Source organism: Oncorhynchus gorbuscha, linkage group LG17 (assembly GCF_021184085.1).
Source record: "Oncorhynchus gorbuscha isolate QuinsamMale2020 ecotype Even-year linkage group LG17, OgorEven_v1.0, whole genome shotgun sequence".
Lineage (NCBI taxonomy): Eukaryota > Metazoa > Chordata > Actinopteri > Salmoniformes > Salmonidae > Oncorhynchus > Oncorhynchus gorbuscha.
Window position 1 is genome coordinate 32,243,881 of NC_060189.1, and position 17,624 is coordinate 32,261,504.

Here is a 17,624-nt window from a genome sequence, read left to right on the forward strand (position 1 = left end):
ATCGCTTAGTCCTTATAATAATATGCATTTTTTCTTATGCTTTTTGTTTTTATTTAATCGATGTTGGGGACCTCGTACTACTAAGCATTATATGATGTTTAAGTGTGTGTGTTGGATTCAGGGTCGGCTCTCTTGTTAGTGCGTGGTGCGGTGGTGTTTCAGCACCGCGGGAGACGGACAGCTCCAGCCTCAGCTCCAGCCCTGCAAGATTTGGCAGCTCCCTGACCGACAGATTGCTCAGTAATTACATTTTTGATTGTTCTTAATTAGCACTCATGTTCTGCCCAGCCCGCTAGAAAGAAGACATGGACAACCTTGTTTATGACTTAAACGGAAACATCTTTCGTTCTTTTTTTTTTCATGATTACATTATTCCTCTCTGTCTACATGCAGTCCTACCTAGCTAGAATAATATATAACTACTGCTGTAAAGGTCGACTGGTAAATCAAAGTCTACAGAATAGGCTTTTTGTTTTCTTCATGCATTGCCTTTTTTTCTTCTTCATGAACTAAAGCAATATGTCTGTCCTCTGTCGCCATCTACTGGTGTCTTGTGATTAGTTCGTGCTCAAATTAGTGCATGTAGGTTACATTTTTCACTTTATTTCAGAATGTCAGATTCTTATGTTTCTTGTGCTGTGCTTGAACTGAGATGTTGCTGTTGTGTAGCTAGTGATATCGTTTCAACCCAATACATCACATGTATCCAAATCAGGTGTTTTCAGACTGCCTTTAACCCTGTGTGACCCACGGTTGCATTTGTCCTAAACTGCATTCCGTACAGGTCCTAAACTAAAAAATGATGTCAAACACTACATAGTGCATCTCTTCTGACCCAGATGTATCTCTTAGTAATATTTGTTGTGTGTCAATATGATTATTGTGGCATCAATAGCCTCTGAAACATTAGAACCTGTCCACTTGTCTGACACCACATTGGTCCCCTACACAAGCATATGTTGTAAGCCATCCATGCCAAGTACATGACTTAACGAGATGGCTGAAGAGATGGAGAAACAAACATTCTGAGCTACAGCTAGAGAGGTAAGTGTTGTAAAAACGTATCATTGGGCTTAAAGGGTTGCCAAGCTGAGACTTAAACCATGTTTCCATCCACAGTTGTTTTTCATGCGAGTACAGTCATACCTGTAGAAAAATATATAAAAAAATGACGACAGCTGTGAGAAGAAAAAAAAACATAAAAAAAATAAATCACATTTTGGTAGGAGTTTATAAATGCAGACAGATTATTTGTTCACTTGACATGGTGGGACCATTTTGTGTCGGCACAACTAATTATGTGAGAAATGGTGGTCTTGGCTGATTTCTTCTGAGGTCTTGGCTGATTTCTTTTGATTTTCCCATGATGTCATGCAAAGAGGCATTGAGTTTGAAGGTGGGCCTTGAAATACATACACAGGTACACCTCCAATTGACTCAAATTATGTTAATTAGCCTATCAGAAGCTTATAAAGCCATGACATAATTTTCTGGAATTTCCAAGCTGTTTAAAGGCACAGTCAACTTAGTGTATGTAAACTTCTGAAAAACTGAGTTTAAATGTATTTGGCTAAGGTGTATGTAAACTTCAGACTTCAACTGTACAGGTGTCCTTCCTAACTCAGTTGCCGAAGAGACATTTTAGTTACGCCACAATTCTAACCTACTTGACAGAGGGAAAAGAAGGAAGCCTGTACAGAATACAAATATTCCAAAACATGCATCATGTTTGCAATAAAAAAAATGTGGTAATGCAATTCACTTTTTCTCCTTAATGCAAAGTGTTATGTTTGGAGCAAATCCAATACAACACATTACTGAGTACCACTCTCCATATTTTTGACCATAGTGGTGGCTTCATCATGTTATGGGTATGCTTGTAATCATTAAGGACTGGGGAGTTTTTCAGAATTAAAAAAAGAAATAGAATGGAGCTAAGCACAGGCAATATCCTAGAGGAAAACCTGGTTCAGTCTGCTTTCCACCAGACACTGCAAGATTAATTCACCTTTCAGCAAATCTACACTGGAGTTGCTTACCAAGAAGACTGTGAATGTTCCTAAATGGCCGAGTTACAGATTTGACTCAAATCTGCTTGAAAATCTATTTGAAGACCTGAAAATGTTTCTTCAGCAATGATGAACAACCAATTTGACTGAGCTTAAAGAATAATGGGAAAACTTTGCACAATCCAGGCGTGGAAAGCTTAGAGACTTACCCAGAAAGACTCACAGCTGCAATGGTCGCTAAATGTGATTTAGGGAGTTGAATACTTACAGTGGGGCAAAAAAAGTATTTAGTCAGCCACCAATTGTGCAAGTTCTCCCACTTAAAAAGATGAGAGAGGCCTGTCATTTCATCATAGGTACACTTCAACTATGACAGACAAAATTTGATTTTTATTTATTTATTTGCAAATGATGGTGGAAAATAAGTATTTGGTCAATAACAAAAGTTTATCTCAATACTTTGTTATATACGCTTTGTTGGCAATGACAGAGGTCAAACGTTTTCTGTAAGTCTTCACAAGGTTTTCACACACTGTTGCTGGTATTTTGGCCCATTCCTCCATGCAGATCTCCTCTAGAGCAGTGATGTTTTGGGGCTGTTGGATTGAGGTCAGGGCTTTGTGATGGCCACTCTAATACCTTGACTTTGTTGGCCTTAAGCCATTTTGCCACAACTTTGGAAGTATGCTTGGGGTCATTGTCCATTTGGAAGACCCATTTGCAACCAAGCTTTAACTTCCTGACTGATGTCTTGAGATATTGCTTCAATATATTCACGTAATTTTCCTTTCTCATGATGCCATCTATTTTGTGAAGTGCACCAGTCCCTCCTGCAGCAAAGCACCCCCACAACATGATGCTGCCACCCCCCATGCTTCACTGTTGGTATGGGGTTCTTCGAGTTGCAAGCCTCCCCCTTTTCCTCCAAACATAATAATGGTCATTATGGCCAAACAGTTCTATTTTTGTTTCATCAGACCAGAGCCTCTTAAAGAAGAAGTTACAGGTCTGTGAGAGCCAGAAATCTTGCTTGTTTGTAGGTGACCAAATGCTTATTTTCCACCAGAATTTGCAAATAAATTCATAAAAATCCTACAATGTGATTTTCTGGATCCCCCCCCCCATTTTGTCTGTCATAGTTGAAGTGTACCTATGATAAAAATTACAGGCCTCTCTCATCTTTTTAAGTGGGAGATCTTGCACAATTGGTGGCTGACTAAATACTTTTTTGCCTCACTGTATGTAATCAAGATATATTAGTGGTTTATTATTCATCAATTTTTTTACATTAGAATTTCTCTCCCACTTTGACTTATTAAAGTATTGTGCATAGATCATTGACAAAAAATGAAAATTAAATCCGTTAATCATCCCACTTTGTAACACAAAATGTGGACAAAGTCAAGGGTGTGAATACTTTCTGAAGGCACTGTATATATTTTGGTTCTAATGTGCATATGTATGTTGTATTATACAGGAAACATTTGATAAAGAGACCTAGGTCTCAATATGTCCTCCCTGTTCAAATAAAGTTTAATTTAGAAAATGAAGCATTTCCACTTATTCCATGTCCGACTTGAGAGCTGATGGTATGAACATGTTTGGTCACTGTTGTTAACATGCCACAATTATATCAGAAAGCAATGCAATCTGTAAAGACAAAGTTCACACAAAATACACAGTCATCCATTTCATTAACACACTTTATTGTTTTGCATTGGGTTGTATTGGGTTAATGTTTGACAAGGCAGCACACTCATCACGACTGTACAATTTGCTTTGTATTTTGATTCAGTAATTCACTAGTATTAACTATGAGTCACCATTCTTGTCTGCTCTCGGCCTTTGCTCAGTGTTTCAGAAACTCTTGTCCTGCGGAGTTTTAGGTATTTCCATCGATGCCCACCCCCATCATTTTCCTCCTCTACCAGTGAGATGCAGATTATAGGTTCTTACCAATGATATGTATTTACTAGATGACTGACAGGGGGCGCTGTTCGAAGACGCCATCCACCATTACGAAACTCTTCATAAGGAACAACCTCCATAGGTTTTATGGGATTTTACAGTATTTCAACGTAATGTTTCAAGGACAAAAATACATGCATTTATTTTGATCTAGTTTGGACTGCAACATAAGAACTCTATAAAAATAAAAATATTTTATTTTGAGAAAGGATTGGCTTCTATTCAGTTCATACAGTACTATGTATTGTTTAAGAAATACGTGTTACAGTGTCTGTAATGAATTTAAAAACAAAACAACGTATTCATCTTCCAAAACCTGTAGCTGTTGAAACGAAAACATGTAGCTCATCTCTATACACTACAAAGCAACACAATGTAGATTACTGTCATGTACAGCTGGAGAAGTTAATGCATTATACCAAAATAATATGTTTTTAATATTGCTGACCAATTTAAGATCCATATTGTTACTCCCCCGTGAAGCCAGTAAAATATTAATTGCATTAGATAAGATCAATAAACGACTCTTAATACAATAAACGGTTCACTCAGACTGTAAAAAACACTTCACTGATGGGCCTTTTTGTATACATAATTTCATGCTAGGTTGCTGCTAACGTTAACTACATTCATTGCCAATGCACTATTTGTTCCAACAGTTGTGAAAGGACTATTACAAAATCCATAAGAACAGTTCCGTTGTTATGTATCACCACTTCATCCAGGCTTAATCATATCAACAATGGGCTATCATTTTGTAAACTAGAATAGCATACATGGACATTTGCTTACATGCGTTGCTATGGTTACACAGTACCACATGCTGTCAGGAGTTCAGAGCGGTCTGTCTCAAGATAGACCAAAAAAAGTACATTTTCTACACTATTAATTGCGATACTTACATTACCAGTCAAAAGTTTGGACACTCATTCAAGGGTTTTTCTTTATTTTTACTATTTTCTCCCTTGTAGAATAATAGTGAAGACATCACAACTATTTTAGATTCTTCAAAGTAGTCACCCTTTGCCTTGATGCCACTTTGTAGACTCTTGGCATTCTCTCAACCAGCTTCATGAGGAATGATTTTCCAACAGTCTTGAAGGAGTTCCCACATATGCTGAGCACTTGATGGCTGCTTTTCCTTCACTCTGTTGTCCAACTCATCCCAAACCATCTCAATTGGGTTGAGGTCAGGTGATCTGATACAGCACAATCACTCTCCTTCTTGGTCAAATAGCCAATTGCACAGCCTGGAGGTGTGTTTTGAAAAACAAATGATTGTCCCACTAAGCGCAAACCAGATGGAATGGTGTATCGCTGCAGAATGCTGTGGTAGTTATGTTGGTTAAATGTGCCTTGAATTCTAAATAAATCACCAACAATGTCCAGCAAAGCAACCCCACACGATCTCACCTCCTCCTCCATGCTTCACAGTGGGAACCACACATGCTAAGATCATCCGTTCACCTACTCTGCATCTCACAAAGACATGGCGGTTGAAACCACAAATATCAAATTTGGAATCATCAGACTAAAGGACAGATTTCAACTGGTCTAATTGCTCGTGTTTCTTGGCCCAAACAAGTCTCTTCTTATTATTGCCGTCCTTTAGTAGTGGTTTCTTTACAGCATATTCGACCATGAAGGCCTGATTCATTTTTACTTTTACCCATTTTTCTCTGACATTTTGTGGTATTAAATTGGTAGTTACAGTCTTGTCTCATCGATCCACTCCCATATGGATTCGGAAGAGGCATGCATCCTCTGAAACACAACCCAGCCAAACCGCATTGCTTCTTGACACAATGTTGCTTAACCCAGTAGCCAAACACCCCAATGTGTCTGAGGAAACACTGTACACCTGGCCCAACTGTGTCAGCGTTCATTGTGCCCGGCCCACCACAGGAGTCACTACAAGAATATTCCTGCTGGCCAAACCCTCCCCTAACCCAGACAATGCTGGGCCAATAATTGACAATTATTGTGCGCCATCCCATGGGTCTCCTGGTCGCGGCTGGCTGCAACGGAGCCTGGACTTGAACCAGGATCCCTCGTGGCACAGCTAGCACTGCGATGCAGTGCCTTAGACCACTGCACCACTCAGGAGGCCCCCCCCCTCAACAGTTGATGTTGAGATGTGTCTGTTACTTGAACTCTGTAAAGCATTTATTTGGGCTGCAATCTGAGGTGCAGTTAACTCTAATTAACTTATCCTCTGCAGCAGAGGTAGAGTTGAAGTCAGCCGCTCAGGAAGGAGACTCGTTTTGTCTCCTTCCTTGGTATATTAAGTGTATTTTATGTCATTGTTTTTTACAAGGTTGAGTTTCCTTGGAAACTCCCATCCACCCATCACACATTATTCCTGCAGCAACGCTTATTGTTAAGTGTTTCTATTACAAAGTCAGGTGAGACATTGTCTCTTGAAAATGAATATACTGCATTTCTTATACTTTGTGTGTGTGTGTGTGTGTGTGTGTGTGTGTGTGTGTGTGTGTGTGTGTGTGTGTGTGTGTGTGTGTGTGTGTGTGTGTGTGTGTGTGTGTGTGTGTGTGTGTGTGTGTGTGTGTGTGTGTGTGTGTGTGTGTGTGTGTTTCTGCGTGCACACTCATTAGTGTAACAAGAGTCTCCCATCCCCCTTGTTGTTTACACACAGTTAGCAAGAGACAGACCATTCTTGTTGTTCCTCAAAAAGTACTCCATGTCCCGGGAGTTTCCTACCACGTCTGGTCCACCCAGTCATGTGTCTCAATAGAATATCTCAAGAGAACATTCCATACAAGGCCTCTCATAATAGGAGATAAAAAACGTGATGGCCTCCCGTACCTAGACTTTAAAGTCAGATTTAACAGTCTTGTGTCACAGGGAAGTAAACATGACTTATTTCCTTTATTGCAAATCAGGTATTTTTCTGCCACCTGCCTTGTCAAATGATTAGTTTTGTGATACTGGTTACGGTTCAACCATAGTCAAACAGACAGACTCAAAAGCACCATTTATACCTGGTTGTGTCTTTTGTCCTGATCTTGTCGACATTCTGATTGTGCCCACGTTTTTAGACGGGGGTAGACAATCAAAGGGAACATTGTGATCTCATTGTTTAAATGTTCACCTTTCACACCTCCCGAGGTACAGTAGTCAGACGCTCATTGTGTCTGGATATCTTACAAGTGTAGACAGAACTGAACAGAGAATACTTCATCATTATTCGGTTCTCTAATATCATTGACAGGTGGCACCATTGATTGATAACATAAATGCAACTTACAATAAATAGGATTTAGAAAGAATAGTTGTGAAATAATTTGCATAAAGGAATGAACCAGGAAACCGGGTCACAATGCAGACCCAGTAGATAAGACACATTTTAATACCATATGTAGACACATTTCTGGAAATGTGGGCACAATCAGAATGTAGAGTAGATCAGGACCCATGTTAGCACCAGGTATACACAGGGCTAGAATGTCAACAAATGGTTCTTCTTCTTCTCTTCCTCCAGTTCAGTTGGGTCCTATCAGAGGTATTAGTCATGTTTTGTCAGTCTATGAAGTCAGATGAACAGTGGTTACCACTAGAGTGCGTATGTTCCTGCCAGTGTGGTCTGGTAACATGGAGATAGTTGCTGTGTTTCTGTTGCTTTGAAGAGAAATGTACCTTTGAAGAGAAAGAGATATGTGTGATTGTGTTTCATCCCATGTTATGCAAATAGGAAGATCCCTAGAATACCCTGTGTTGTTCAGAGCCGCACAATTTGAACAGTAAAGTAAATTGGCACCCAGGATAAATAAGCAAACACAGGACTGTCCCTTAGAACTGCATTACAATTAGGAAATATTATACACTGCTCAAAAAAAAATAAAGGGAACACTAAAATAACACATCCTAGATCTGAATGAATGAAATATTCTTATGAAATACTTTTTTCTTTACATAGTTGAATGTGCTGACAACAAAATCACACAAATGATCAATAGAAATCAAATGTCTCAACCCATGGAGGTCTGGATTTGGAGTCTCACTCAAAATTATAGTGGAAAACCACACTATAGGCTGATCCAACTTTGATGTAATGTCCTTAAAACAAGTCAAAATGAGGCTCAGTAGTGTGTGTGGCCTCCACGTGCCTGTATGACCTCCCTACAATGCCTGGGTATGCTCCTGATGAGGTGGCAGATGTTCTCCTGAGGGATCTCCTCCCAGAACTGGACTAAAGCATCCGCCAACTCCTGGACAGTCTGTGGTGCAACGTGGTGTTGGTGGATGGAGCGAGACATGATGTGCTCAATTGGATTCAGGTCTGGGGAATGGGCGGGCCAGTCCATAGCATCAATTCCTTCCTCTTGCAGGAACTGCTGACACACTCCAGCCACATGAGGTCTTGCATTAGGAGGAATCCATGGCCAACCGCACCAGCATATGGTCTCACAAGGGGTCTGAGGATCTCATCTCGGTACCTAATGGCAGTTAGGCTACCTTTGGCGAGCACATGGAGGGCTGTGCGGCCCCCCCAAAGAAATGCCACCCCACACCATGACTGACCCACCGCCAAACCGTTCATGCTGGAGGATATTGCAGGCAGCAGAACGTTCTCCACGGCGTCTCCAGACTCTGTCACGTCTGTCACGTGCTCAGTGTGAACGTGCTTTCACCTGTGAAGAGCACAGGGCGCCAATGGCGAATTTGCCAATCTTGGTGTTCTCTGGCAAATGCCAAATGTCCTGCACGGTGTTGGGCTGTAAGCACAACCCCCACCTGTGGACGTCGGGCCCTCATACCACCCTCATGGAGTCTGTTTCTGACCGTTTGAGCAGGCACATGCACATTTGTGGCCTACTGGAGGTCATTTTGCAGGGCTCCTCCTGCTCCTCCTTGCACAAAGGCAGAGGTAGTGGTCCTGCTGCTGGGTTGTTGCCCTCCTACGGCCTCCTCCACGTCTCCTGATGTACTGGCCTGTCTCCTGGTAGCGCCTCCATGCTCTGGACACTACGCTGACAGACACAGCAAAGCTTCTTGCCACAGCTCGCATTGATGTGCCATCCTGGATGAGCTGCACTACCTGAGCCACATGTGTGGGTTGTAGACTCCGTCTCATGCTACCACTAGAGTGAAAGCACCGCCAGCATTCAAAAGTGACCAAAACATCAGCCAGGAAGCATAGGAACTGAGAAGTGGTCGGTCTGTGGTCACCACCTGCAGAACCACTCCTTTATTGGGGGTGTCTTGCTAATTGCCTATAATTTCCACCTGTTGTCTATTCCATTTGCACAACCGCATGTGAAATGTATTGTCAATCAGTGTTGCTTCCTAAGTGGACAGTTTGATTTCACAGAAGTGTGATTGACTTGGAGTTACATTGTGTTGTTTAAGTGTTCCTTTTATTTTTGAGCTATATATATATATATATCTCATTGCAAAGGGACAAAATATTTAAAAATAAAAACATTTGATAGGTCTACTCAGCCAGTAGGCTACTAGCCGAATAGATCATAGCTTATCTCCATGCACAAAATCATGTTTTGTATTCTTGACACAATTTAATTTCATGAGTGAATGTATATGTTTTGTTTTTCACTTAGGCTATTCTTTGCTTTTATGTAGGATTATGCAAAAATATCCAATCCCCTTTGCAGTGTTCTAACATAAACCTAATCTGTTGAGGCCACAAGTATGAAAATGCAGAATTGAAATATGTGTGGCCCAAATTTCCCCATGGAGACCGTTTGGAGTCCTGCGTACCCGCCTGGAAATCCCCCACCCTGTGTTGACTCCTCCCCCTCCGGCACTACTGATAATTTAACGCTGGTGTATGTCAAGATCCGAATTACTACCAGCACTGCAGCCAGTGTCAACAATGGACCTTCATCGAGCTAGTATCCTCAACCACATGGATTATAACACTGATGCTCGACATTCTAAGGATAGGAAAGTGCAATCTATCAACGAAGAGCGGCTGGACAGCGGCCTTGACTCTCTCAAAGACGAGGAATATGAAGTTGTCGCCAGTGAGCTCGAGTGTCTTCGTGTGGATTGTTCATCACCGCAGAGAGACGAATGCGGCAATGAACCCTGGAAGGAACACGTTTTAGAGGACGGAGACACGTATGTTGAGATACTTTAATCAAATCAAGACATTCAAGTTTTGTTTCGAGTTAAATCGACTGTTATTTCTCGGTTACATAATAAGCTCATTTTTGTAGTCGACTAATTATAGCGCAATTATGGTTGTCTTCCTGTGTGCAAAAGTTGCATTTGCAATCTAAACAATGCACAAGGAAGGTACTGGGGGAGAGTGATTATGGCCATTGTGGGCTTTACGTAAACAAACCTTTCAGAACGGAATGTACTATGGCTGGGGGTCAAAGTAGGCGGCGCTCACACTCCGCTGGTCTGGAAAGTCCCGGGCCTCGTGCCAGAAACCAGATACGATGCAACGTGCGCCAGTACCTCAAGCCACCACTAGTAGAAATAGCTTGAGGGAAAGGTGTGACGACTATGAAGTGCTGCCTGTTTTTCATTCTAACTTTTAACCTTATGTCGTATTCATGAATCATCTTCACTTATTTTTGAGTAGTCTGAGCAGTTAATAATTCCCCCTTTTCTTCTAATCAGGCTTCTCCACCTTGCCATTATCCATGAAGCCAAGGACTGTGCAAGGAAGTTGATAGAGCTGTCCTGCAATGAGCCTTTCCTCAATCAACAGAACTACCAGAGACAGGTACATACAGTTAAGACCTGCACAAGTACAGTAAATGCTTAGATAGAATACAAGGTGTGTGTATGAGAGGGAATGAAGTAGATGCACACACACCTTTTACTGTATCTGTGTGAGATCGAGAGTGGGGCAGCGAGAGACTCGTACTTCCAGTTCCTAACCATACCCGTCCTGCTCCCCTATACAGACTCCGCTCCATCTGGCTGTGATCACAGAGCAGGCTGAGATAGTGGAGCGTCTGCTGAGGGCTGGCTGTGACCCAATGCTAGTGGACGACAGTGGCAATACAGCCCTCCACATCGCCTGTAGGAAGGGCTCTCTCACCTGCTTCAGTGTCCTCACCCAGACCCAGGGCTGCTCTACCCAGCTCCCAGCCATCATGGCCACACCAAACTACAGTGGTAAGACACTGAAAAACACAGTTTATTTTCTGTTACTTATTTCAGCTTGTGGGGAACCTGTGGCCATTACTGGAACTAAACCATTACAAAAATGTGTAACAACAATGTTACTGTAGTAATTACACAGGTATAAGATCAACTTAATGTAAAGTATTACCCTGTTCTCTGACCATTGGTCTTTCTCTGTTTCAGGTCAGAACTGTTTGCATCTGGTCTCTATCCATGGCTTCCTCTCGCTTGTGGAGAGCCTTGTTGCTCTCGGAGCTGACATCGATGCACAGGTGGGCTATGCAGCAAAGCATGTTAGCCTTTTTTTCAACCCCACCCTCACAATAGTCCATTTGATTATGTCATTCACATTTCCTAAAAAAGCACCCAAATGCTGTGCATTTCCCATTAACTTATTTGGCACTTGTTTGGCATTCCAGGAGCAGTGTAATGGCCGCAGCCCTCTCCACCTGGCTGTGGACCTACAGAACCTGGACTTGGTACGGCTCCTGGTCAGTAACGGGGCTAACGTCAACAGCCTGACCTATGGAGGTCACACGCCGTACCACTTGACCTACGGTCGACAGAACGCCGCCATCCAAAGGGAACTGTATGAGCTGACGGCTCAGGAGTTGAGAGAACTGCCAGACAGTGAGTCTGAGGACAGTGAGGAAGAGGGGCAGTCTGATGAGGAAGAGGTGAGTGTGACTGAACTGATGTATGTGGACTGTAGGTCTGTAGGTAGGTGTGTGTGTGTGATTGCTTATGCAGCGTAGGGTTTTTCCATATTCTCTGTTGAAACGGCTGTGAAAACGGTTCAGCATATCTAACTGTACGTCATGAGTGAACCTAGCAGATTGGATGTTTTAGATTAGTCATAAACTTTGGCTCTAATCCACCTTCTTTCCTTTCGCAGGTAACATGTTGGTATGATGACATTCAATGGAATATGCACAAGTAGGAAGTCGACCAAAGAACCTGTAGAGAACAGTAGTACAGACCGGGAGAAGCTCTGCTGCCCACAGGCTCTAGCTATGGTACAGTGGCATGCCCAGCAGTGGTGCCAACCTCCGAGGTTGAGGATGGCAGAAGGCTGGGGTACACCCTAGGACTGACATAGTGATGATGGACAGTGTGAACCAATGAGAAGATGCCAAATAAACTAAATGGATGCCAATAAATGGTCTTTATGGCTCTCTGATAGATACTCATTATCACAAAGCTTACATCCAACCAACGATGTAATAGCATCAGCATGTATTATATTGTAAATGGCTGTGAATACAAATACATATTTTTTTTTATAACTGTAAATGTATAAAGTTTGACATTACTGTAAATGTTATCCATTGTGTGTGGAAAGGTAAAGCAAAACCACAAACTCCAGTAAATTAAATCATGACATTTAACTTCGCCTTGATTTCTGGTGTTTTTCCATCAGTGTGGGAGATAGTGATGAAAAAAAATTGCTTTTTTATTTTTCCAGTACTTGAAAGTGCAGGCAACATGCCCAATGGACTATTTGGAATGTGACCATCTCTGAGACTGAATTATTTAATTATGTTAAATATATCAAACAGATCCTGAAAGGTCAGTGTTCAAGACACACATTATTATGAAGATATAATGGCAAATCACAAATGCCTGAACAGAATAAGGGACTGAAGTGTAAGGATGCTGGTGATCAGGCTTCAGAATGAGTCGCAGGCAGGAAGAGCCGTAACATATCCATAGACTTGTAGAGGTCTATCTATATTATTATAGCGGAGTAAAATGGAATTTCCTGTAAGGGAAGGGCCAAGATGGGCAGCATTGAAAATTCCGCTGGGGAGTCATAGTTCCCAGACATGGTATTCCAGACATGAGGAACTTAACGGAATTCCTCTCTTACAATTAGTCAGAAGGAATTCTCCAATGTAATTATGGTCACGTGATGAGGAAGATACAGCATAACTAACTGCGTGTTTGAACAAACTGTCTGCTAGAAATCTGATACTAGTGCCAGTGTGGTTGTACAAGCTAAAATTCTCAAGGGATTCTATCATAGAGCTACTAGTGTTGATACTACAAAGATGAGTAATTTTGCCCCCGTCGTTCTACTTTTCAGTGGTATATTCTCAAAGAAACCTCTGCAAGTGAAGGCAAATGATTTAGTCATAGCATACTCCCTCAAAGCCCTAAGTGAGCAGGAAACACAGAGGGGCAGTCAGGCAATTCAGAAAAGCGCCCCAATGGGGGTTAAGAGGGACTTGTATGACTCAGCATGACATGGAGAAATGACGACAGCCTTCGGATGGAAAATCCGGACTGTCTTCATGAAGGGGAATATACAGTATTCAGACCCCTTCCACTTTTTCAACATTGTTGTTACAGCCTAAAATGTTTAAAATGTTTTCCCTCAATCTACACACAATACTCCATAATGACAACGAGAGAACAAGTTTTTAGAAATGTTTGCAAATGTATAAAAAATAAAAAACTTTATTTACATTATTTCCCCTTTATATAACACTCAAGCTTCAGTGATTTTTGCAATTTGTTCCAGTCATTGGCAGCAGAGAACTGGAAGGAAAGGCAGCCAAACGAGGAGTTGGCTTTGGGGATGACCAGTGAAATATACCTGCTGGAGGGCGTGCTACGGGTGGGTGCTGCTATGGTTACCAGTGAGCTGAGATAAGGCGGGGCTTTATTTAGCAAAGACTTATAGATGACCTGGAGCCAGTGGGTTTGGCGATGAATATGAAGCGAGGGCCAGCCAACGAGAGCATACAGGTCACAGTGGTGGGTGGTATATGGGGCTTTGGTGACAAAATGGATGACACCGTGATAGACTACATTCAATTTTCTGAGTAGAGTGCTGGAGGCTATTTTGTAAATTACATCACCGAAGTTAAGGATCGGTAGGATAGTCAGTTTTACGAGGGTATGTTTGGCAACGTGAGTGAAAGAGGCTTTGTTGAGAAATACGAAGCTGATTCTAGATTTAATTTTGGATAGGAGATGCTTAATGTGAGTCTGGAAGGAGAGTTTACAGTCTAACCAGACACCTAGGTATTTGTAGTTGTCCACATATTCTAAGTCAGAACCATCCAGAATAGTGATGCTAGATGGGCGGACGGGCTCGGGCAGCGATCAGTTGAAGAACATGCATTAAGTTTTACTTGCATTTAAGAGCAGTTGGAGGCCACGGAAGGAGTGTTGTATGGCATTGAAGCTCGTCTGGAGGTTTGTTAACAGTGTCCAAAGAAGGGCCAGAAGTATACAGAATGGTGTCGTCTGCGTAGAGGTGGATCAGAGAATCCCCAGAAGCAAGAGTGACATCATTGATGTCTACAGAGAAAAGATATTGAGCTCAGGTGCATCCTTATTCCATTGGTCATCCTTGAGATGTTTCTACAACTTGATTGGAGTCCACCTGTGGTAAATCCAATTGATTGGACATGATTAAGAAAGGCATACACCTGTCTACATAAGATCCTAGAGTTGACCGTGCATGTCTGAGCAAAATCCAAGCCATGAGGTCAAACGAATTGTCCGTAGAGCTCAGAGACAGGATTGCATCGAGGCACAGATCTGGGGAAGGGTACCAAAAATGTCTGCAGCATTGAAGGTCCCCAATAACAGAGTGGCCTCCATCATTCTTAAGTGGAAGAAGTTTGGAACCACCAAGACTCTTTCTAGAGCTGGCTGCCCAGCCAAACTGAGCAATCGGGGGAGAAGAGCCTTAGTCAGGGAGGTGACCAGGAACCCGATGGTCACTCTGACAGTCTCAATGTCCTTGAGTGGCCCAGCCCAAACCCGGACTTGAACCCAATCGAACATCTTTGGAGAGACCCATCCAACCTGACAGAGATCTGCAGAGAAGAATGGGAGAAACTCCCCAAATACAGGTGTGCTAAACTTGTAGCATCACACCCAATAAGACTCAAGGCTGTAATCGCTGCAACAAAGTACTGAGTAAAGGGTCTGAATACATACGGAAATGTGATATTGTAGTTGGTTTTCTTAATACATTTGCAAAAAATTCTAAACCTGTTTTTTGATATTGTCATTATGGGGTATTGTGTGTAGATTGGGGGGGGGGCTATTGAATACATTTTAGAATAAGGCTGTAACGTAACAAAATGTGGAAAAAGTAAAGAGTTCTGAATCACATCCTTCAGTCACCCTCAATCCCTCCCATCTACAGTTGAAGTCGGAGATTTACATACACTTAGGTTGGAGTCATTAAAACTCGTTTTTTCAACCACTCCACACATTTTAGTTTTGGCAAGATGGTTAGGACATCTACTTTGTGCATGACACATTTTTCCAACAATTCTTTGCAGATGATTTCACTTATAATTAACTGTATCACAATTCCAGTGGGTCAGAAGTTTACATACAGTAAGTTGACTGTATCTTTAAACAGCTTGGAATTTAAAAAAAAATGTCATGGCTTTAGAAACTTCTGATAGGCTAATTGACATCATTTGAGTCAATTGGAGGTATACCTGTGGATGTATTGCAATGCCTACATTCAAATTCAGTGCCTCTTTGCTTGACATCATGGGGAAATCAAAAGAAATCAGCCAAGACCTCAGAAAAAAATAATTGTAGACCTCCACAAGTCTGGTTCATCCTTGGGAGCAATTTCTAAACGCCTGAAGGTACCACGTTCATCTGTACAAACAATAGTCGTCATACCAATCAGGAAGGAGGCGCGTTCTGTCTCCGAGAGATGAACGTACTTTGGTGCGAAAAGTGAAAATCAATCGCAGAACAACAGCAAAGGACATTGTGAAGATGCTGGGAGAAACGGGTACAAAATTATTTATATCCACAGTAAAACGAGTCCTATATCGACATAACCTGAAAGGCCACTCAGCAAGGAAGAAGCCACTGCACCAAAACCGCCATAAAAAAAAATCAAGATTACGGTTTGCAACTGCACATGGGGACAAAGATCGTACTTTTTGGAGAAATGTCCTTTGGTCTGATGAAACAAAAATAGAACTGTTTGGCCATAATGACCATCGTTATGTTTGGAGGAAAAAGGGGGAGGCTTGCAACTCAAAGAACCCCATACCAAACGTGAAGCACGGGGGTGGCAGCATCATGTTGTGGGGGTGCTTTGCTGCAGGAGGGACTGGTGCACTTCACAAAATAGATGGTATCATGAGGTAGGAAAATGATGTGGATATATTGAAGCAACATCTCAAGACATCAGTCAGGAAGTTAAAGCTTGGTTGCAAATGGGTCTTCCAAATGGACAATTACCCCAAGCATACTTCCAAAGTTGTGGCAAAATGGCTGAAGGCCAACAAAGTCAAGGTATTGGAGTGGCCATCACAAAGCCCTGACCTCAATCCTATAGAAAATTTGTGGGCAGAACTGAAAAAGCTTGTGCGGGCAAGGAGGCCTAGAAAACTGACTCAGTTACACCAGCTCTGTCAGGAGGAATGGGCCAAAATTCACCCAACTTATTGTGGGAAGCTTGTGGAAGTTTATACAAAATGTTTGACCCAAGTTAAACAATTTAAAGGCAATGTTACCAAATACTAATTGAGTGTATGTAAACTTCTGACCCACTGGGAATGTGATGAAAGAAATAAAAGCTGAAATAAATCACTCTCTCAACTATTATTCTAACATTTCACATTCTTAAAATAAAGTGGTGATCCTAACTGACCTAAGATAATGTTTACTCTGATTAAATGTCAGGAACTGTTAAAACCAAATGCATTTAAACTCAGTTTAAGGTGTATGTTAACTTCCGACTTCAACAGTATATACGAATAGATTGCATTTGGATTACTGAAAGTGTTATTTGGGTTAACTGGACTCGTTCTGACATTTGATTTATTATTTGTGTCCTTGTTTGACATTTTTGCTGTACTGATAGGAGCTAGTAGCAATCAATTAATTATAATATTCTTGTGTTGTTGCATCACTAATGTATTGAGCTGGTGAGTATCTCTCATGCTTAATACTAGTGGCCCACAATTTATTCCAGAAGAGCTGAAACCACTTATGTCGGTTAGTAAGTTTAATTGAACCTTTATTTAACCAGGCAAGTCAGATAAGAACAAATTCTTATTTACAATGACGGCCTGCCCTGGCCAAACCCGACGCTGAGCCAATTGTATCGAACCAGGGTCAGTAGTGAAGCCTCTAGCACTGAGATGCAGTGCCTTAGACAGCTGCGCCACTCTGGAGTATAAGTAAGTAACAGAGGAGTTTCAGAGATTTCTATAGTCAGCATTAGGCTTTGGATATATGCACCATATGGGAAAATAAACTATATGGGAAAATAATCTCAAAAACATGTACTGAACAGCGTAAATGTACAGCAAGTCTGAGCTTTTGTTCTGAAGAGCTGTGGTAGTGCTCATTTCTCTAGGGTAGTCTCCCCTCTAGTTTGGAACACAAGGAAACACTCAATCTCGCTCTGACTGGGACACAAGGTGGACATCAATTTCAGTCTGTCAGGATCCTGCAAAGATATATATATATATATACATATAACTCAGCAAAAAAAGAAACGTATTCTCACTGTCAACTGTG

At 41.7% G+C, this 17,624-nt stretch overlaps 1 protein-coding gene across 1 annotated transcript; it reads left to right on the forward strand.

The window, feature by feature from the left end:
* Positions 1 to 9,757: 9,757 nt before the first annotated feature.
* Positions 9,758 to 12,487, forward strand: LOC124001492 (NF-kappa-B inhibitor alpha-like). The gene is made up of 6 exons (XM_046308305.1): positions 9,758 to 10,076; positions 10,587 to 10,692; positions 10,877 to 11,090; positions 11,283 to 11,371; positions 11,519 to 11,776; positions 11,995 to 12,487. Exons 1-6 carry the CDS (start codon positions 9,784 to 9,786, stop codon positions 12,037 to 12,039), a joined length of 1,005 nt encoding a protein of 334 aa, XP_046164261.1. The 5' UTR covers positions 9,758 to 9,783; the 3' UTR covers positions 12,040 to 12,487.
* Positions 12,488 to 17,624: the final 5,137 nt, after the last annotated feature.